The sequence below is a fragment of the Muntiacus reevesi genome, chromosome 1 (genome assembly GCF_963930625.1).
Source record: "Muntiacus reevesi chromosome 1, mMunRee1.1, whole genome shotgun sequence".
NCBI lineage: Eukaryota > Metazoa > Chordata > Mammalia > Artiodactyla > Cervidae > Muntiacus > Muntiacus reevesi.
In genome coordinates this window covers 107,861,604-107,883,120 of record NC_089249.1, presented here as the reverse complement: position 1 = coordinate 107,883,120, position 21,517 = coordinate 107,861,604, and the positions used below count along the sequence as shown (strand labels likewise).

The window sequence follows — 21,517 nt, the reverse complement described above, 5'->3', positions numbered from 1 at the left end:
AATCATAAAGTATATTTAGCACAGTAAAATTCCAAATAGTAAAAGGATAAGAGGTTTGTATGAAGGAGATACAGGAAAGCCCAGAGTAGTCAATGAGAGTAACTGGAGAGACAAAAGAGAATATTTTTCATTTCCCGGGATTAGAAGTGTGCCTATGTGTGTGTTGTGGTTGCGGGGGAACGACGGAAGATAGAGAAAAGTCGCCCACTGAGCAAATTTTTCAAAAACGGATGTCTTTTCAAACATTGAGCCTCTGATAAAAACACTTTAAAGGAATTGTTCAATATGCTTTTAAAATTTATTTTTTTATTAGTTGGAGGCTAATTACTTCACAACATTTCAGTGGGTTTTGTCATACATTGACATGAATCAGCCATAGAGGCTTTTAAAATTTAAAAGGAGACCGGTGAGAGGTCTAGAAAAGGGAGTCAATTTGAGTAGCCCATCATAGTGTTTCCTCCATCTTTAACCAATGGTAAAGATGGAGCTAGTACTTCCATCCCCACTTGCTCTTTCAGGCCCCCAAATGGTAGATCTTACCGTTGGTAGCAGATTTCTTACCAACTTTTTAATACATCTCTCAACCTGTGTTCTCTTCCATCCAGGTATTGTGAATATTGCCTACAGGTGCCCACTAATCATCAGCTGAGTGAAGTGAGAATCATGTCTTCCTCCACTTGGAACTTCAAGTGTCCGGAAGCAAAGGCCTACCTTTCCATCTAATGTCTACTTGCTTCAGAAGCACTGTTTTCATTGAGCAGTGGTCTTGGTTAATGGGATAAACTTTCTTTTGGTTTTGGGTTTTGAGAGGATGGAGAAGTCTGTTAATAAAAGATGGTATAGTAAAAAAAGAAAAAAGCTATGAAATAGTTTTTTCTGGGCCCATCTAAGTCGAAGGTAGCCAAGTTGGGACCTGCTTTGGAGGGAAAAGTGGAGGAGGTCTTTGGGCAATCCTGCGGTCCAGGGAACACCCTCCCGAGGTCCAGGGCAGTGGGTGTGGAGGGCTGGGTGCCCTCTCAGGGCAACAGGGACTTCGGGCACGAACGTACACTAGAAATCAAGCAAGCCACGCTGCTCAGCAACAGGCCGAGGCCCAGAGCGCAAAGGGCGGAGAGCCCCAGGCGCGCGGCGACGCGTAGGAGGCCACTGCGGCGGCGCCCCCTCCCCGTCGTCCCCGCTCCCCGCCGCTCGCCGCCCGCAGCCGGGCGCCGGCGCGCTCGGCTCTTTCCGCCGCCGCCGCTGCCACGCGCTGCCCCGTGCGCTCCGGCACCTTCGGCAATTTCCGTCGGGCTCTAGCCGCCATTTTCTCTCCGCTTGTGTGTCTCGCCGGCTGCGTGGCTCGGTTCTTGTGAGCGAAGCTTTGTTCGGTTCGGCAATGGACGGGTAGGTAACGGGGTTGGCGAGGTGGTGTGTGAGAGGGGAGTGGGGCCCGCTTGTGGCCCCGTCCGGAGTCGGGCAGAAACCCTCTGGCGGCCCCTCCCAGGGCTGGGCTGCCGTTACCCAACCCCCCGCCCCATCGCACACACCCCTCCCTGGGCTTCCTCCGGCGGGCTCAGGTCGAGAAAACGGGAAGAAAGCGGACTCGTAGGCTTGGCCGGCATTGGGGCGACGACCCCGGAGAAGCAGCGGGTCTTGGAGGGGCGACGAGGGATGGGGTGGGGGCCCCAGAACGTCTCGCCCGGCCCTTCCCCCCTCTAGGAGCCATTTCGATCCGTAACCGGGGACCCGGACCCCGGACGAGCGGTTCTGGTGGGAGCGAGTGTAGCGGCCGGAGAGCGAGGCCTACGTTGGGGGGGAGGGGGGTCCCCGCTGAGAGAAGAGAGGGCCCCCCGGACCCCCTCCCTAAAAGTCCCAGGCCTTCTTGGCCACGCCTGGCCCGCCCTGGCTGGGGGAGATGCCGGTGGCGGGAGCTCCGGGGAAAGCTAAGTGGGAGCCGCGGGGGAAGGGGGGCGGGGAGGCGTGCGGCGGCGGGAGGAAGGGGGAGGGCAGATGTCACACTCCTTTGTTTTCACTGGAGTCTGCTAGTGGGGGCGGGAGGCTGAAAAATGCCTTTCTGTGCGGCCTAAGAACGTTGAAGGCTTGGCAGAAGGGCCCAGAAATTAAATCATCTCAAATACGAAGTGTTTGTGGTGGACATCAGTCACATGGGCAAAGGCTAAGAGCTGTGGCAGAAAGAAGAGCAGATAGTCAACACAGGGCCATCTTTTCAGCTACTTTGATCAGTTTCTGGAAAAACAAAACTCTTAAAAAGCCAGAACCATCTGCACCTTTGAGGCTGGCGATAGAATGCTAAGTAAGTGAGGTGAGGCAAAGGCTTCGGGAAATGGTACGGGACCAGGGTCTCCATGGTACTTAACGTTCCACACCTGAAAAGACTAATAATTTAACTCATTGTTAAAGGAGGCACCCTTTAGGGCGAAATATAGCCGTATTCAGCCCGTTTGGGAGCATAGGAATACAGTATCTTATTGGTAACTGTGACTGTATTTGAAAGGTCAGAAGTAAAATACGAGGTTTTTTTAAGCATCTGGAGTTCGATGTTTTTTTAAAGATACCAAGTGCAGATCTGATAAAAGTTAACAGACTAACGAAATTTGAGTCATCCTAGAGGTTCTCTAAAGATTATTTTCTAAATGAAACATCCAGATTTCCCTGTTTTCCCCAGATCCACATGGAAATAGATGGCAAAATTTGTACTGAATTTCAGGTTTCCTCATCCTAATTAAGATTACTAAAGAGTTGAATTAAGTTTTAAATTACTAACCTAAGTGTAGCGGGACATTATGTAGGCTTTGGGATTTTGTTCTTTTTGCTATTTGAAATTTAAAAAATACCGAAACTTGAGTTTCCTCACGCGTTTGAAAGTCATTTCTAGAAAGCCAAGTTGATAATGTTCCACTGACCATTTTTGTGTGTGTGTTACATATGCATTTTGAGTGGAAGATTTATGAATGATGAACTATCATAAAAAGTTTCAGTCAAACAATGACCATTTGAAGAACTAGAGGTTGAAGCTTTTTGTTTGTTTGTTTTACAGAATTGTCACTGAGGTTGCAGTTGGCGTAAAGGTAGGAAAAGTGTTTAAAATTAATGAAAACTGGGTTCCTCAATCTACTCAAGTGTATTATCATCATTAATGGAAACTTTCTGTTGACTTTTGAAAACTATAATATAGCTTACAAAAATTCAAGTGGAAAGTATTTGTTGAATTTTTAAAATTGGTTTATATAAGTAATTTTAACCTAAATAGACAACCATAAATTTTCTAGCAAAGCAGTCTCTTAGAATAACATTTTAAAGTATGAATGGTGTTCAAGGAATTGAAGAAGCTTTCAGACATGGCTTCTTGTAAATATAAAATGATAACCCAATTTTCTGAGGGGAAATTATGGTTTTAAATGGACAAATAAGTGATTTGACCTAAATGATATAGTAATAAAAGATTTCTTTCACTCTGCTTTTCTGTTATGAAGTCTTGAGATAGTTCACCAGTAATAAGCTTCATTAGAAATCAGTTACCCTGATTTTTAAAAAAAAAAGAAACTTGTTCAGGCACTTCACTTCAAATTTGAGTCAGAAGTTATAGAGTTGGTTTGTGTGTCTATTAAAGAAAGTTAGTCCTTACAGTAGAGGTTGTTTAGAATCTTGCCTCACTCACTTTGGCCAGAAAAACTATTCATACTTTAAACCTTAGATGTAGTGCTAGGCCTTTCATTTCCTTGAATCCTTGTACATTTTAACATTGGGATGTATTACAAATTTTCGTTTGTAAACCTTTCTGCCCTGTTAGGGCACGATTCTTAAATCTTTAATTTTCCAAGTCTGGCAAAATGTCTTCCAAGCCTAGATCTCAAATACTTGTTGGATGCAAGACATTTACCTCCTTCAAGTGTGAGTGGTCATGAGAGGCAGTTTGCTCTTGAGAGTCTAGTTATGCCTGACTATTCTAAATAATTTTTGGAATTCTTAAAATTTCATCAATAACAATGTGATATTCTTTAGAACACTTGGAGTAGTTTGTGTTTTCTTGCTTATTTTCTGTCCTCTCTAATAAATTAAAGTCCAGGCTGTACTATTTTGCCTTATCTGTTAAGTTCATATTATGTAGATTGAGGGAGAAGTAATGAGCTTTTTGTGGGAAGGTGTATTTATTTTTATTCAGCAGTGCTATTTTCTAAGTTAAGAGGGTCAGATGTAGTAACCATCCAGGCATATCTTCTGGAAGTGAATTTTTAAAAAGAATATAAATGATGCAAGTTTGAGTTGTCAATTACTGGATAGGGAGAAAAGGAATTCACAAAACCTTGAACAAGCAGAAAGAAATGAAGATGCTTGGAAGAGGGTGTTCAGATGTGGTTTATTGGCAGTTTTCTACATTAGTAGTTTGAAGAGGTAATGTTAGAAAATGATGTTAAAGTGGTTACTAGCCTTTTTTTGGTCTATTGTTTAATATAAAAGTTTTGATAACTGAAGTTGTATTTTTATAATCTGCTAGGATAATGGTTAAGAATTTTTCCTTTGACATCAGATTTATGTGCAAGTAATTAAGTTTTCATGAAATTAAAAAGTAATACATGTGTGTAGTTAAAAAAAATTCGAGTGAAAAATATTTCTCCCTGATTTCCAGTCCTTTTTCTTAGGTGTAGATAATTACGTTAAAATTTTTTTGGTGCATTTTTTTTTCCTGAACTTACTAGTTTACGTATTACCACATACAAACATCCTTGTTTAGTTACACAAATGGATTTATGCCATGTGTACTGGCCCATATTGTGCCTTAAAAAAAAAAGCTTTATTGAGATATAATTTGAGATAAACCACCTATATTTAAGGCATACAGTGTTTTGACATATATAGACCTATGAACCACTGTTATCAGGATAATGAACCCCAGGAGTATCATTTTGCCCCTTAGTAATTCCTCCCTTCTGCCTTTCTTTCCCCAACCAACCCCTGATCTGCTTTCTGTCACTGTAGATTAGTTTGCAGTTTTTAGAATTTTAAACAAAGAGTCATGCAGTTTGTATCTTTTCCCCTGGATCATTCCACTCAGCATTATTATATTGGAATTTCACTCATGTTGTGTATCAATAGTTGATTCCTTTTTATTGCTTAGTAGTACTACATTGTACAGACATACAGCAGTTTGTTTATCCACACAGCTCTTGAGGGACATTTGGATTGTTTCCAGTTTGGGTCTATTATAAATAAAGTTTCTGTGAACATTCCTGTGCACTTCTTTTTGTGAACAAATGCTTTCATTTCTCTTGAGGAAATACCTATAATTAGAATGGCTAGATGATATAGTTAGGCAAATGTTTAACTTTTTAACAAATTGCAGTTTTCCAAAGTGGTTAAATTTTTACATTGCTACCAGTTTACTGCTGGTGGCGTCCTCCATCTGCATCCTCTCTAGTGCTTGTTACTGTTTTTTTCTTAATTGTAGATAGTCTCATGGATGTGAACTGGTAATCTCTTTGTGGTTTTATTTTTCATTTTTTTAGTGTCTTTGGTGTTGAACATTTTTTCATGGACTTTTTTGCAAGCTGTATGTCATTGGTTAAGTCTGTTTAAATGTCCACTTTTCAAATTGATTTATTTCCTTAAGTTTTGAAAAGTCTACATTCTGGTTACAAGTTCTTTATCAGATATATGGTTTACAGTATTTTCTGCCTTTTTTGCTTTGATTCTGTCAACAGTGTTTTGAAAAATAGCATTTTTTAATTCTGATGAATTTAAGTTTACCAGGTGTTTGTTAGTGTGACTCATGCTTTTGTCATATCTAAGTCATCTTTAGGGCTTCCCTGGTGGCTCAGCGAGGGCTTCCCAGTGGATCAGGGGTAAAGAAACCGCCTGCAATGCAGAAGATATGGGTTCAATCCCTGGTTTAGGAAGATTCCCTGCAGAAGGAAATGGCAACCCACTTTAGTATTTTTCCTTGGGAAATACCATGGACAGAGGAGCCTGGTGGGTTGCAATCCTTGGAGTCACAGAAGAGTCTGAAGTGACTTAGCGACTAAGTAACAAAACAGGCCATCTTTGTGAAACTCCAGGTCACAAAGATTTCTCCTTTGTTTTCTGATAGATTTTATAGTTTTTAGTTTTACATTGAAGTTCTTTTTAACTTTTTTTAATATGATGCAATGTATGAATCAAGATTTTTTGGATTTGAATATGGACATTCACTTTTTTAAGCATGATTTGTTGAAAAGACTTTTTTTCTATTGAATTGACTGTGCATCTTGGTCAAAAACAGTTATGTATCTACATTTAATTCTGTGTCTGTTATATATTCTTTTCCATTGACCTGTTTTTGTCTATTTAGTAGCCAGAAATGTACTGTCTTAATTACTGTAGTTTTATATCAAGTCTTGTAATAAAGTAGAACTTTGTTCTTTTAAAAGTTGTTTTGGCTCTTCTGGGTCCTTTACATTTTCCTATGAGTCAGTTTCTACAGAAAGGCCTGCTGGAATTTAATTGAAATTAACTTGAATCAATAGAGCAATTTGGGGAAAATTAACATCTTATTGTTGATTTTTTTTCACCCTTGAACACAAATTATTTTAACATTTAATTCATTCTTTTAGTTTTTGGAGCAGTGTTTTTAGTTTTCACTGTACAGATTTTTTGTTTTTTTTTTTACTCAGATTTATCCTTATTTTGTATTTTTTTTGGGTGCTATTCTAAGTAATTTTTTAAAATGTCCATTTGTTATTAATATATAGAAATATTATTTTTACCCATTGCTTTTGTATTTTGCACATTTGACAGACATTTTTGGTAGACGCCATCATTTCTGTGTACATGTTTATCATATTTTCTATCTGGATGTCTTTTCTTTTTCTTACCTATGGCATTTAGTTGTTCAGTCACTAAGTATGAAAAGGCATCTAGTGCAGTGTTTAAATAAGGAGAGCAAGCATTCTTACTTTGTTGCTGAAATTAAATACCTTAAATGACACTACTTTTTTCTTAAATGTTTGGTACAGTTGATCAGTGAAGCTGTATGGGTTTGCTGTTTTTGTGGGAAGGTTTTAAACTACACATTCAATTTATTGAATAGATGTAGGACTATTGAGATTATCCTTTTCCTTTTGAGTGAGCTTTGGCAGTTTTGTTTTCATAGAATTAGTCTGTTTCATCAAAATTGCTAAACTTTTTCATCAAAGTTGCTAAACTTATTTGTAGGGTTGTTTAAAAAAAGTTACATTACATTTTTATGTTTTTAATATGTAGAATCTATAGTGATGTCAGCTCTCTCATTCCTGATACTGATAATTAGTGTCTTCTCTTTTCCCTTATCAGTCTGGCTAGAAATACATCGATTTTGTTAACTTAAATAATCAGCTTTTGGCTTCATTGAGTTTTCTGTGTTTTTCATTTCCCATTTTATTGATTTCTGCTGTTCTAATGTTCTGCTTTGTATTTAGTTTGTTTTTTTCCTGTTTAATGTTGAAGTTGATATAGTTGACATGGTATCTTTTCTAATACAGCAGATTAATGTTACATATTTTCATGCAAATATTGCTTTCATGGCATCCCTCAAGTTTTGACATGTAAACTTCTTTTCATTCAGTTCAGAGTACATCTACCATGTTTATTTCTTTGACCCATGGGTTATTGAGAGGTATGTTATTTAACTTCCAAGTATTTGGAATTTTCCGTATTTTTTTTTTCTTTGTTTCTAATTTAATTCATTGTGCCTGGCGAACATATTTTGGAAGACTTAAATCTTTGTAATTTTTTCTTATCCTTGGTTTAGATATAATATATCTTGTTAGTTTTAAGTGCTTTATAGAGAGGTGTATTCTGTTGTTAGGCGATATGTTCTCTACATGTCAACTAGGTCATGCTTATTGGTAGTGTTGTTCAAGTGATGTCTTTCCTAATCTTTCTATTGCTGTCACTTACTGTAAAAATGGTATTGAAATCTCCTATATTATGCATTCATTTGTTTTGCCCTGCATTTATTTCATTTTCACTTTATATTTTTGAAATTACAATTAGTACATAAATGTTTAAGATTACTATGTCCTCTTGATTCATTCACCTCTTTATTATTATACAGTGACCATTTTTATTCGTGGTAATCTTCTTTGCTTTAAGGTATGCTTTTTCTAATATTAATAGTCATCTTGGCTTTGTTTTGAGTAGAGTTCACATGGTGTATCTTTTTCCACTATGTTACTTTTAGACTATTTGTATCCTTCAGTTTAAAGTGTAGTTCTTCTGGACTACAGGTGGTCAAAGTATTGGAGCTTCAGCTTCAGCATCAGTCCTTCCAATGAATGTTCAGGGTTCACTTTCTTTAGAATTGACTGGTTTGATCTCCTTGCTGTCCAGGGGACTCTGAAGAGTTTTCAAAAGTATCATTTCTTAAGCCCTCAGCCTTCTTCACAGTCCAGCTCTCATATCTGTACTTGATTACTGGAAAAATCATAGCTTTGACTATATGAACCTTTGTTGACAAAGGGATGTCTCTGTTTTTTAATGTGCTGTCTAGTTTTGTCATAGTTTTTCTTCCAAGGAGCAAGTGTCTTTGAATTTCATGGCTGCATTCATTGCCTGAAGTTATTTTGGAGCCCAGGAAAATAAAATCTGTCACTTGTTTCCACTTTTTCCCCTTTTATTTGCCATTAAGTGGTGGAATCAGATGATTGATCTTAGTTTTTTTAATTTTGAGTTTCAAGCCAACTTTTTCACACTCCTTTTTCACCCTCATCATGAAGCTTTTGTAGTTCCTCTTGGCTCTCTGCCATTAAAGTATTAGAATACTTCTCCCCTTTAGGCCTGTGTACTATTGTTATTGTAGCATTTTACTTCTACATGTTATAAATTCTATAGTGCATTCTTTAAGTAGCCATTTATCTTTTTAAAAGACTTAAACAACAAGAGAAATAACCTTCTACTTTACATAGTTATGCACTTGCCTTGAATACTCAGGGAGGATTCTCTGCAGATTTCCAGAGTTCTCTTTGTGTACCTCTCTCTTGAACTCTGCCAAACAAACTTGAGCTGCTTTCATCTTGGCTTTTTGACTTTTAACTCTCAGGGAATTTTTGAAGTTCAACATGGTTTCCTTATCAGAGATGGGCCTTGACCTGGACTTTCTCAAGCCAGTAAGCTGGGACAATCATGGCCAGTTCCATGGTCCATTGTCTAGTGTCCAGCGGTCTTGAAAAACAGTGTTGTATATATTACGTGTGACTTTTTTGTTTTCCTAAGTAGGGCAGATTGGTCCATTGTTACACCTTCTTGGCCAGAAGTAGAAGTTCACTCAAAAAATTTACTTAATATGGTCTCTGCAATTATAGTTTTGTCTTCTTTGTTACATGGGTGCATCACAGTGTAGTTGCTTTACACATCACAGTTTAGTTCCACATCGACTAATATTTTGATTTAATTATTTTTGCAGTTAACAGGTGAGCATGTTAGAAGTAAAAGTAAAAATGCTGTGTCAAATTAAATTACAGTTAAAGAGTTTATTAAAACCGCAGTGCCAAAGATTCTTACTCATTTGTTTTCTACAGTTGTGTATGGGAGTGCTTGTTTTTCTGCACCCTTACCAATTCTGAGTTTTTATTAGCTAATTTTAGGGTAAAAAAAAGCATTGTAATTTATATTTTGAAATAGGTGAGGTTTTAAAACTTTGGCTTTCTGTTTCTGTGAACTGCCTCTTTGAATATGTGATCTATTTTAATGATTATCTTGTTAGTCCAACTCTATATAAAAAGATAATTGATTCATATGCATTATAGGTACTTTTTCCCTACAGTTTTATTACATTTTTGGGCCTTTAGATGTTCCCCACCAGGCTCCCTGGTCCATGGGGTTCTCCAGGCAAGAATACTGGAGTGGGTAGTCATTCCCTTCTCCGGGGGTTTTCCCCAACCCAGGAATTGAACCCGTGTCTCCTGCATTGCAGGCAGATTCTTTACCCTCTGAGCCACCAGCGAAGCACATTTGAATTATTAAGTAGTATAATTCAGCTTTTTTTCTGTTTGATACTTAAACATTTTAAGCTTTAAATTCTAAGTTTCTTTAGAATTGAGATTAAATTCTCAATTTATAAATTGAATATAAAATGTGATTGTACATAAAAAGTATTTTCCATGAACTAAGTCCTTTATTAATACTAACCAATTTATACTACATATAGAATATCCAGTTTTTGTAGCTCTGGGGTATGTTGAAATCTTATTTTTCATTATCCCTATGAATGTTTTCATTGATGTTAATTAGTTTAGTCCCTCAGTTGTATACGACTCTTTGCGACCCCACGGACTGCAGCACATCAGGCCTCCCTCTCCATCACTAACTTCTGGAGTTTGCTCAAACTCATGTCCATTGAGTCGGTGATGCCATCCAACAATCTCATCCTCTATCGATCCCTTCTCTTCCCGCCTTCAGTCTTGTACAGCATCAGGGTCTTTTCCAGTGAGTCAACTCTTTGCATCAGGTGGCCAAAGTATTGGAGTTTCAGCTTCAGCATCAGTTCTTCCAATAAATATTCAGGCCTGATTTCCTTGAGGATGGATTGGTTGAATCTCCTAGCAGTCCAAGGGACTCTCAAGAGTCTTCTCCAACACCAGAGTTCAAAAGTATCAATTCTTGGGCACTTAGCCTTCTTTATAGAGCCCTTTTTATTTGGTTAGGTCAGTGAGACTGTGAAACAGAAAAAAACAAATTTCTGTTTTGTAGATTTTAATAGAAAGTTTGTTGCATTTTTTAAAACAAAATTTTTTTTTAATCTCTTGGTGATTTGTTTCAGAGATTATTTCTATACTCTTAACTATTTTGCCTCTGTGAAATTCTTGCAGAATAATGGGCCCAAGTAGTTAGCTTTTTTCAGGTTAAATTTCACTAGAATTTTGAAAGCACCAGTTGTAAACTGCTGAATGCAAAGACAGTTTAAGTTGTAATATGGGTATTTTATTCAGCATCATTGGCTTTCGTAGATAATTGCAATAAAATAGTACTAAACATAACCTTTTCTGTAGTAGTTGAATATAACTGATTGATGACCAGTATTTTAACCATAAACTGTGTTATTTGGGTTTTTAGGTTTTGAGTTTTCTTAAAATGTTACATAATGCTTGCTAGGGTATTTATATTAGAAATTCAAATTAAAGACATTTATAGTGTGTCTACTAAATGACAGCACTGTGTTAAAACCTGGTGATGCAAGGACACTGAGAATAGAGTGTCTGTGTCTTGAGGACAGAGACCTCACTTGTTCTGTTGATTTCCATCATTGGTAGTACATATTACATAGTACATACTCAGTATACTTAATGACTCTTGAAGGGTCTCTGCCTTCAGTATCCTCATAATCTCATGAGCTACTTATCAGTAGAAAGGTCAGTGCCAATTTTATTGCTTAACATTCTTCCTTTTCCCTGAAGATCCAAAAGAGCTAAATCTTCCAGGACCTCATCTAGTTAAAGACATAAATATACTAAAACAAGGTTTATGAAAATGCCCTAAACCTACAGTAGGGAACATTAGTTGGTAGAATCAGAGTAGATTTCATGAATTTGGCGGATTGTGACCAGTACATGTAAATGTTTGGGAGCAGAACTGAGCAATATATGTTGAGGGAAAGACATGTCTAAGGTTGTGTCAATAGGCTGCCACAGATTCATAACCATTGAATAATCAGCTAAATCATTTGAATTATACTGCATAGTTTGTATGTGGGAGGGAGAGAAAATATAGGATGTCAGATAGGTAGGCAGAAAGTTTGTACTTCATGTGGTAGGCAGTATTCCATATACCTGTTCAGTTCAGTCGCTCAATTGTGTCCAACTCTTTGCGACCCCATGGACTGCAACACGCCAGGCTTCCCTGTCCATCGCCAACTCCCGGAGTCTACTCAAACTCATGTCCTTTGAGTCGGTGATGCCATTCAACCATCTCATCCTCTGTTGTCCCCTTCTCCTTCTTCCTTCAGTCTTTCCCAGCATCACGGTCTTTTCTAGTGAGTCAACTCTTTGCATCAGGTGGCCAAAGTATTGGAGTTTCAGCTTCAACGTCAGTCCTTCCAATGAACATTCCAGACTGATTTCCTTTAGGATGGACTGGTTGGATCTCCTTGCAGTCCAAGGGACTCTCAAGAGTCTTCTCCAACACCACAGTTCAAAAGCATCAATTCTTCGGTGCTCAGCTTTCTTTATAGTCCAACTCTCACATCCATACATGACTACTGGAAAAACCATATATCTGTAAGCTTCCATATATGAAAGTAGCTCATTATTTTTAGAATGTCTAGACTGAGCTGCAAAATCCTTAGCTTTGGTATTATATGGAGCACTATGATTTAGAATCATGATCCTCTGTAGTTAACTGTTCAGATATCTTATTTGGTTCATTTGTGTTGCTAAATTAAAAGCTGAATCACTTTCTTAATTTAGTTTTAGCTATTCATGAAGGTCTAAGGTGGCTAGGTAATCTTTTTACTTGAAAAGTAATAAAATAGAAAAGTTACGGAAGAAATGTGTTTTTGAGTAATGATTCTTGTTATAGCTATTGTGGTGAATTTTGAACATAGAAAAAAGACATAGTAGTATCAGAAAGTGTTATTTATTTGTCACTCAGTCCAAACAATCATCAACAAACAACCCATTGCTAAAATTTAGGCTATCCACACTCTACTTTTCTTCTCTTATGTTATTTGAGAAAAATTCTGGGTATTTGTTTTCATTTGTAAATGCTTGGTGTGTCTCTTTTAAAGATAGAGTCAGTTCTTTCTCCTTTCCTCCCTCTCTGATTTAAAGAAATACAACCACAATGCACTCCCTCCAATAGGAAAAAAAACAACAGCATCAGCAATTGCTTAATGTTCTCAAGTGCCAGGTTTGTGTTAAGATTTCTATTTGCCTTATAGAAGTTGTAGTATGTTTACTGGTTTTATTTTTAGTGGTACAGAAGGTTGAGGAACAAATAAGATCAACACATTCAGTAAATAAATTTCTTTCAGTCTGCAAATTATCCTTTTATCCTTGTGAAGTTTTTATAATTATATTTTATTTTTGAAGAAAACTGGTTGTTGGTTGTACAGAGTTATCCATGGTCTGCATCTACTGATTGTATTCTGATGTTATAATTATTATGTTGTCAGTCCATATATGTCAGTTGGTGGATGGATCTAGAGACCATCACGTTCTCTTGATTTTTAGTAATATTTTGTAAGTGATGGAATGTTTTTATAATAGCTGATTTTTTATTTTTGCGTATGTCTGTGTGACACTTTTTTCAAGAACATTCATTTTAATAACTTTGTTAAAAAACCTGTTTCTGCTCAGCATAGTCTGCTCGGTCAGTATCTGTTCATCAGTATTCTTAAAGGATATATGTGAAGACGTGTATCTTGAAAGTCCAAATAAAATTTTTGTAATAAAGATGCAGTATTAAAATATGGGTTGGAATTATTGATGGTAAAAAAGAAATGTTTTGTCTGTTCAGTTCAGTCCAGTCGTTCAGTCGTGTCTGACTCTGTCAGTGTAGATCTTGTCAAATTAAAAACACATGATTTAGAATTAACAGACGAGTTAATATTGAACAAGGTAACCTCTGAGTTTCAGTTTTACAACTTTTAAAATGGGTTTAACGGGACCTATTTCAAAAAGTTATCTTGATTGAACAGTATGTAAAAGAATTAGCACAGAATGGTACATAACTGCTCAAATGATGGTGATGCTTTTTATTATAGTTCTTTAACCTGTAAGTGAGCGAGTGAGTGAAGTTGCTCAGTCATGTCTGACTCTTTGAGACCCCAGGGACTGTAGCCCACCAGGCTCCTCCATCCATGGGATTTTCCAGGCAAGAATACTGGAGTGGGTTGCCATTTCCTTCTCCAGGGGATCTTCCCGACCCAGGGATTGAACCCAGGTCTCCCGCATTGTAGGCAGATGCTTTACCGTCTGAGCCACTAGAGATTCCTGTAAATCTGTAAATCCTGAGAAGGAGCACTTTACTAGAAGTCAGCTTAAAAGTTTTCATTTATTTTCTTGGAGTTTTTATATATTGATTTAAGGAGCTTTTCCTTTTATTGATTCTTAAGAGTTTTTATGTATTGTGGGTACTACAGCTTTGTTGTACAAGGTACAGGTAAACTTCCTGTCGTGGCTATTTTTTTTTAATGATGTTAGATTTGGAAATACTAACATTAAGTTTGTTTTAGCTTTAAGAAATTTGTTTTAAATTGGTCTTTTACATAGTCTTCCAGATTTTATTTTGAACATTTAAAAATTTTGATTTTCACATTTAGGGCTTCAGTCTACTTGAAATTTAATTTTAGTGTGTTATAAAGGTTATATGATTTTTTCCTCTTAGGGCTAACAAATTTTCTACAAACTTGATTGATTCATGTTTTTCCTACTGATCTGCAGTATTAATTGTCATATTTCCATATATGTGGGAAACTTCCCTGGGCTATCTCTTCTGTTTCATTGTTTGTGACTATCCTATTGGTATCAATACATGTCTTAATTTAATGTAGCGTCATGATAAGTCTTGGAATTTTGGTGAGTAAATTTCACAACTTTTCTTAAAAACTGTCCTTGGCATTTTTTTTTTCATATAAATATATGTGTATGTGTATAATATACAAGATAAGATGGCTGGGTTCCATGAAGACTTTTGATTTTTGATTATAGTTGTACTAAATTTATAAATTAATTAGAGAGCATATTTCTTCTCCATGATATTTTCTTTATTTGTAAAAGACATGCTCAATGCAGAAACTTAATGCTTTAGGCAAAAAGGAAAATAAATCACTGGCAATTTTACCAAAGCTGATGCATTGTACTTCCCATCATTTGTCCTCCATGTTGCAAGGATTTTAAGCAGCTTGTGTGTAAGGCATGAGGAGAGAGAGAGGCTTTTTTTGACAAATAGTTTGATTTCTTCCAAAGTTATTTTTCAGATTTATTTCTTTTTAATTGGAGGATAATTGCCTCTCAAGATAGTATTGGCTTCTGCAATACAACAACATGAATCAGCCATAGGTATACATACGTCCCCTCCGTCTTGATCCTTGCTCCCACCTCGCATCACAGTTTACTGATTTATTCTGTTATTCAGTACTTTGCTATTTCTCAGAATTTTATAACATGTTTTAATTCTCCCTTTTTTATTTTGACTAAAAGCACATATTCATATTTTACCCTTTATTTTTCTTGTCAGAGGCCTTATTTTACTGATTTTCTCAAAGTACCAGCTTCTGTAATTTTTTTGTTTCATATTTCACTAATTTCTGTTTTTATCTCTTTCTACCCAGCTAGCTTTGTTTTATTATTTTTTGTCACTTTACATGCTAAACATGTTTATTTTCTTATTTAAAAATGCATTTAAGATTAAGAAAGATCAGTTGATACTTTTGGCAGTAAGCTTTGATTTATAGAGTTCTCTTTTTCCTTTTTTTTTTTAGATTGTGATTTAATTGACATATAACATTGTATTATTTTCAGATATGCAGCATGATTTGATGTATGTATAAATTGTGAAACAATTACCAGAATAAGTTTAGTTAACATCCATTGCCATACATAGTTAAATTTTTTTCCTTGTGCTGAGAACTTTTAAGATTTACTTGAGGCAACTTTCAAATATTGTTAACTGTATCAACATGTGTACATGGTCAGGGCTAATTTATGGGCTTCCCTGGTAGCTCAGCTGGTGAACAATCCGCCTGCAATGTGGGAGACCTGGGTTTGTTCCCTTGGTTGGCAAGATCCCCCGGAGGAGGGAACGGCTACCCACTCCAGTATTCTGGCCTGGAAAATTCCATGGACAGAGGGCCCCCGGAGGAGGGAACGGCTACCCACTCCAGTATTCTGGCCTGGAAAATTCCATGGACAGAGGGGCCTGGCAGGCTACAGTCCATCGGTTGCAAAGAGTTGGACACAACTGAGTGACTTTCACTTTTTCACTTTATGTCAGAATTCCAAGTTTGTACCTTTAGGCCACCATCTTTACCGCCTTCCCCCACCTCCTACTGCCCCAGACTGTGGTTCTGGAATTCAGTGTTTTGGGTTTTTGTTTTTAAAGAGTTTATAGGTAAATGAGATCCTACAGTGTTTGTCTCTGTCTGACTTACTTCACTTAGCCCTATGACCTCATTTGCATGTAGCCCTATGACCTCATTTGCATGTTGTTGCAAATGGTAAATTCTTCTGTTATGGTTGTTAATGAAAATTAGCCATATTTTCTTCATCCATTGATGGAGACCTAAGTTGTTTCCCTGTCTTGACTGTTGTAAATAGTGCTACAGTGAACATGGGGATGCAAATGTCTAGATAGTGATTTTATTTCTTTTATATAAATATCCACAAATGGTATTACTGGATCATGCATTTATATTTTGTAAAATTTTTTGAGAAACTTGCATAGTGTTTTCCTTAGTGGGTACATCAATTTACAGTCCCATCATCATTGCCTGAGTGTTCCCATTTCTCCAAATCCCTGCTAATGCTCGTTATTTCTTTTTTGATAGCATCCTTCCACCTAACAGGTGTGAGGTGATACTTCATTGTGATTTTGATTGGCATTTCACTGATTTATGATTGAGTACCTTTTCGTGTACCTATTATTGGTCATTTGTATGTCAGTTTAAGTCCTCTGCCCATTCTTTAATCGTACTGTTTATTTTTTCTGAGTTGTATGAGTTTCTTATATATATTTGATATTAACATTTCATGTATGATATGCACATTTTTCCTTCCACCCATCTTGTTGATGGTTTCCTTTACCCTACAGAAGCTAAAGTTTGACATAGTCCTAATTACTTTTGCTTTTGTTGCCTTTGCTTTTGGTGTCAAATCCAAAAAGTCACTGCTAAGATTGATTTCAAGGTGCTTACTACTTACGTTTTCTTCTGGGAGTTTTATAGTTTCAGCCTTTTTGTTAAAGTTTTTAGTACATTTTGAGTTCATTTTTATGTGTGGTGAAAGATGGTGGTCTAGTTTCATTCTTCTGCATGAGGCTGTCCAGGTTTCTCAGCATCATTTTGAAGAGACTGTTTTTCCCCACTGTATACTGTTGGCCCCTTCCTTGTAAACTGACCATGGATTATTTCTGAACTCTGTACAATTAATCTATAATAGTCTGCTTTTATGCCCATATTATACTGTTTTGAGTTACTCTGTATTACAGTTTAAGACCACGAGGTGTGCTGCCTCCACTTTTGTTCTTTCTCAAGATTGCTTTGGTTCGTAGGGATTTTTTGTTGTTTCATACAGATTTTAGGATTTTTTCTTTTCTATTTTATGAAGAATGTCGTTGGAATTTTGATGATTGCTTTGAATCTGTAGATTGCTCTGAGTAGTATGGGCATTTTAACAGTATACTTCTAATCCATGAGCATAAATGGAAAGAATATCTTTCCATTTGGGTCTTCTTCCATTTCTTCCATCAGTGTCTTTTACCTTTGTCACTTTTTTAAGCTTTGTGAAAGCTTCAAAATGTACAAACGTAGGGTGAATGGTATAATAGTACACTTCTTTTGCCTTCCTTTGGAAGAATATTAAAGCAAATCATAGCGACAATTTTATATCATTCCTGCATATTTCAGTGTGTATCTCTAACAGATACAGTCTCTTGAAGATATTTTTATCATTATACCTAATAAAATTTTAAAGAATTTTTTTGTTGTTGTTTAAGTGTAGTTGAGTGTGTTAATTGCTCAATCGTGTCTGACTCTTCGCAATCCCATGGAGCCTGCCAGACTTCTCTGTCCATGGGATTCTCCAGGCAAGAAGACTGGAGTGGGTTGCCATTTCCTCCTCCAGGGGGGAATGTCAAATGTAGTTGATATACTATATTATGATTTAGGAGTACAACATAATGATTCAACATTTATACACATTACAAATTGGTCGCTGTAAGTCTAGTAACCATTTGTGACCATATAAAATTATTACAATATTGTTACTACATTCCCCATGCTGTGCATTACATCCCAGTAACTTACTTAGAACTGGAAGTTTGTATCACTTAATTACCTTCACTTACTTTGCCCATCGCACCCAACCACCAAAATATGTTTTTTAAGTTACTTTTTGGTTGCGCCGGGTTTTCGTTGCTAACTTAGGCTTTATCTAGTTGCGGTGTGCAGGCTTCTCATTGTGGTGGCTTCTCTTGTTGTGGAGCAGGGACAGGGACTCCATAGAGTGTGGGCTCAGTTGTTCTGGTGCATAAACTCAGTTGCTCTTCTGAATGTGGGATCTTCCCGGACCAGGGATCAAGCCCGTGTGCCCTGCATTAGCAGGTGGAGTCTTATCCACTGTACAACTAGGGAGGTCCCTAAAATAATTTCTTAATACCATGTAATCTCCAACAGTAGTAGTCAGAATTTCCTGATCCCTTTAAAGAAATCTTGTATATTTTCTTTTTAAATCAGGGATCAAGGAAAGGCAGCTTACTGATTTGGTACTTTTAGGTCTATATCCCTGCTGGAGGGCATGACAACCCACTCCAATATTCTTGCTTGGAGAATCCCCATGGAAAGAGGAGCCTGGTGGGCTACAGTCCATAGGGTGGAAAAGAGTCAGACACAACTGAAGCGACATAGCATGGATTCAAGCAAGTCTATTTATAGGACATTATTTTTTCCTCCCTCCCCCTTTCTTGATTTTCTGTTAGAGAAACTGGGTCATCTGTTCCGTACAATTTCTTGAAAATTATGCTTTTGCTGATTTTACCTCTATGTTGTCATTTTGTCTGTTTCTCACATCCTTTATCTCTTGTGTACTTGTGTGTGTCGTTGTTCAGTCATGTCCGACTCTCTGTGACCCTATGGACTGTAGCCTACGAGGCTCCTCTGTCCATGGGATTTTCCAGGCAAGAGTACTGGAGTGGGTTGCCATTTCCTTCTCCAGGGGATCTTCCCAGTCCAGGGATCAAACCCGGGTTTCCTGCAGGTAATAGGACTTGATCAGATTGAGGTTTAATTTTCAGCAAGAATACTTTGTAAATGTGCTGTGTAATTTCTAGTGTATCACCCTAGAAGGAACATATCTAGTTATCTTTTGGTGGTGTTGATATTTATCAGTAGGTTCAGGTATTCTCAGCTTGATGCATCCAGCATAGAGTGCTCCATCATCTTTTTGTACCTAGTGGGTTTTAGTAGGTAATAATTGCATAATTCCACTGGGTGTTGCAAAAATGGTGATACTCTTCTCCTGCATATATTACTTAGTATTTTTCTATTCAGAAGAACTTTTCCTCTCAAATATTTGGTAATACCAAAACACCCTTACTAAAAGAAAAACAGGAGAGATTTTTGTTAAAAATTTTCCTTATGAGCTGCTAACTCTAGCCTAAACTCCAGTGTAATGTGAATTCTTTATTGTTGATGAAAGTGTCATTGTGAAGACAAGGATTTTTACATTTAGTCTTACTGCAGTGATCATTTCTTTTAAAATGTTTATATTTCCTCATCTTGGGCCATCAGCAGCTCATAGTTATCACTAGTTTTGCTACTTACCTAAAGTATTATTTTTTTCTCAAAAATTTTAGTTAGCTGGAAATCATGGGTCCTTTAGTGGGACCTGGTCTTTAGAGACAATAATAATGTGGGTGCAAAGGTGCCAATGACTTTTGTTTGTTATTGTTTCCAATTTTTTTTAATTGACAAAGTAACAAAATAGGACATATATATTTGTGTTCATTTCCAATTCGTACATAATTTTACTATTTTTCCTTTTCCAGTTTTTTGTTGGTATCTCTTGTAGGCTGAAAATGCTTGCTAATGTTAACATAATTGCATATATATTTCTTTAAAAAGCAACATCAGTGTTAACATTGTAGTATATTTTTTGTAATATAATGTAATTTTAAGATTTGTTTGGTAATTGTTTTTGTTCTCAAAGTGTATTTCATGAAAAATGTATAAAAGGTTTGCCAACAGGTACATTTGCTTTTTTCCATAAGATGACTCTAGTATTGCTTAGTTATCTTTGTATTAACTTCAGTCGAAACAATTTTGTTAGTTTTTTCTTTTTTAATTTTGTTTACTTGAAACAATTTTGTTAGATTGTATTGTGACAGCTATCATATCAGCATGCATTTTTTAAAAACTTACTAAAATTGGTGAATTTTTGTGTAACAATTTTGCAATTGAGGATGGAGGGGAAAGCAACATTTTTGGCATATTATGCTTTATTATTTCAAGGAAGGTAAAGTGCAATTGAAATACAAAACAGGACTTGTGTAGTATATGGAGAAGGTGCTGTGACTGGTCAAGTATGTCAAAAGTGGTTAATCGAAGTTTTCATGCTGGGGATTTTTTGCTGGATGATTCTCCAAGGTTGGGTAGACCAGTTGAAGTCCATAGCGATCAAATTGAGACATTCATTGAGAACAGTTGATGTTACACCATGTGGGAGATAGCTGACATACTCAAAATAGTCACATCAAGCCTTGAAAATCCTTGGCACCAGCTTGGTTATGTTAATTGTTTTGATGTCTGGGTTCCACATAAGTGAAAAAAACATTCTTGATGCTGTTCTCTACTTGAACATAGAGAAAACGTTCTGTTTTTAAAACAAATTGTGCCAAGCACTGAAAAGTGGATACTGTACAATCAGGTGGAATGGAAGAGATTGTGGGACAAGCGAGTTGAAGTACCACCAGCCAAACACCAGTCTTCATCCAAAGAAAGTGATGTTGTGTATATGGTGGGATTGGAAAGCAGTTCTTTAATAAGGGCTCCCTCTGGGGAACCAAATGATTAATTTCAGTAAATATTGCTGACCAACTGAAAATTAGACCAACTGAAAGCAGCACTCAATAAAAATTGCGGATTTATTCACCAAAAAAGGCATCATCTTCTATCAGGATAATGCAATGCTGCATGTTTATTTGATGACCAGGCCAAAAAAAAAAAAACTACTACAACTTATCTGGGAAGTTCTGATTCATCAGCTGTATTCACCAGATTTTGCACCTTTGGATTTCCATTTATTTTGGTCTTTATAAAATTCACTTAATGGAAAAGATTTCAGTTCTCTAGGGGACTGTAAAAAGCACCTGGAACAGTTCTTTACTCAAAAAGTCTTTACATGATAGAATTATGAAGTTATGCCTGAAAAATAGCAGAAAGTAGTGGAACAAAACAGTGAATGTGTTGTTCAATAAAGTTCCTGGTAAAAATGAAAAATGTGTCTTTTATTTTTACTTAAAAACAAATTTTTTGGTTAGCCCAATACAGTTAAAGGATTTTAAAGTTTATTGAGATAATTTTGTGTGTGGCTCTACCATCACCCTGATAGTTAGATTTATTTGTTACATTTTGATTTTCATTTTTACAGAATATTTTTTCACTTTGAATAAATTTTCCAAAGTCAAAGTTGCAAAGAAAGCTACATTCATAGATGACTTCTACTGTTCATTCTGCTTTGCTTATTCTTGCCCCTTACAAAGGGTTTTTACTTTGATGAATTTTTGGTTTATTCTTTTATTTAATAGAAAATGTGAGCTTTTTCTGCATGCTCCCTCCTAGCATCTTAGAGAAAAG

General features: G+C 36.7%; 1 protein-coding gene across 5 annotated transcripts in view; it reads left to right on the top strand.

Moving 5' to 3' along the window:
* Nucleotides 1-1,267: 1,267 nt before the first annotated feature.
* PTBP2 (polypyrimidine tract binding protein 2) overlaps nucleotides 1,268-21,517 on the top strand; it is an 83,226-nt gene continuing 62,976 nt past the window's right edge. For 4 of the 5 annotated variants that reach the window (XM_065908238.1, XM_065908233.1, XM_065908224.1 and 1 more), the window contains exons 1-2: nucleotides 1,268-1,383; nucleotides 3,038-3,068. In XM_065908238.1, coding sequence (XP_065764310.1) covers nucleotides 1,376-1,383; nucleotides 3,038-3,068 — 39 coding nt within the window. In that variant the 5' untranslated portion in view covers nucleotides 1,268-1,375. Of the gene's footprint in view, nucleotides 1,384-2,097; nucleotides 2,294-3,037; nucleotides 3,069-21,517 lie in introns of those variants that run through there. The other variant, XM_065908245.1, reaches the window with a different exon arrangement.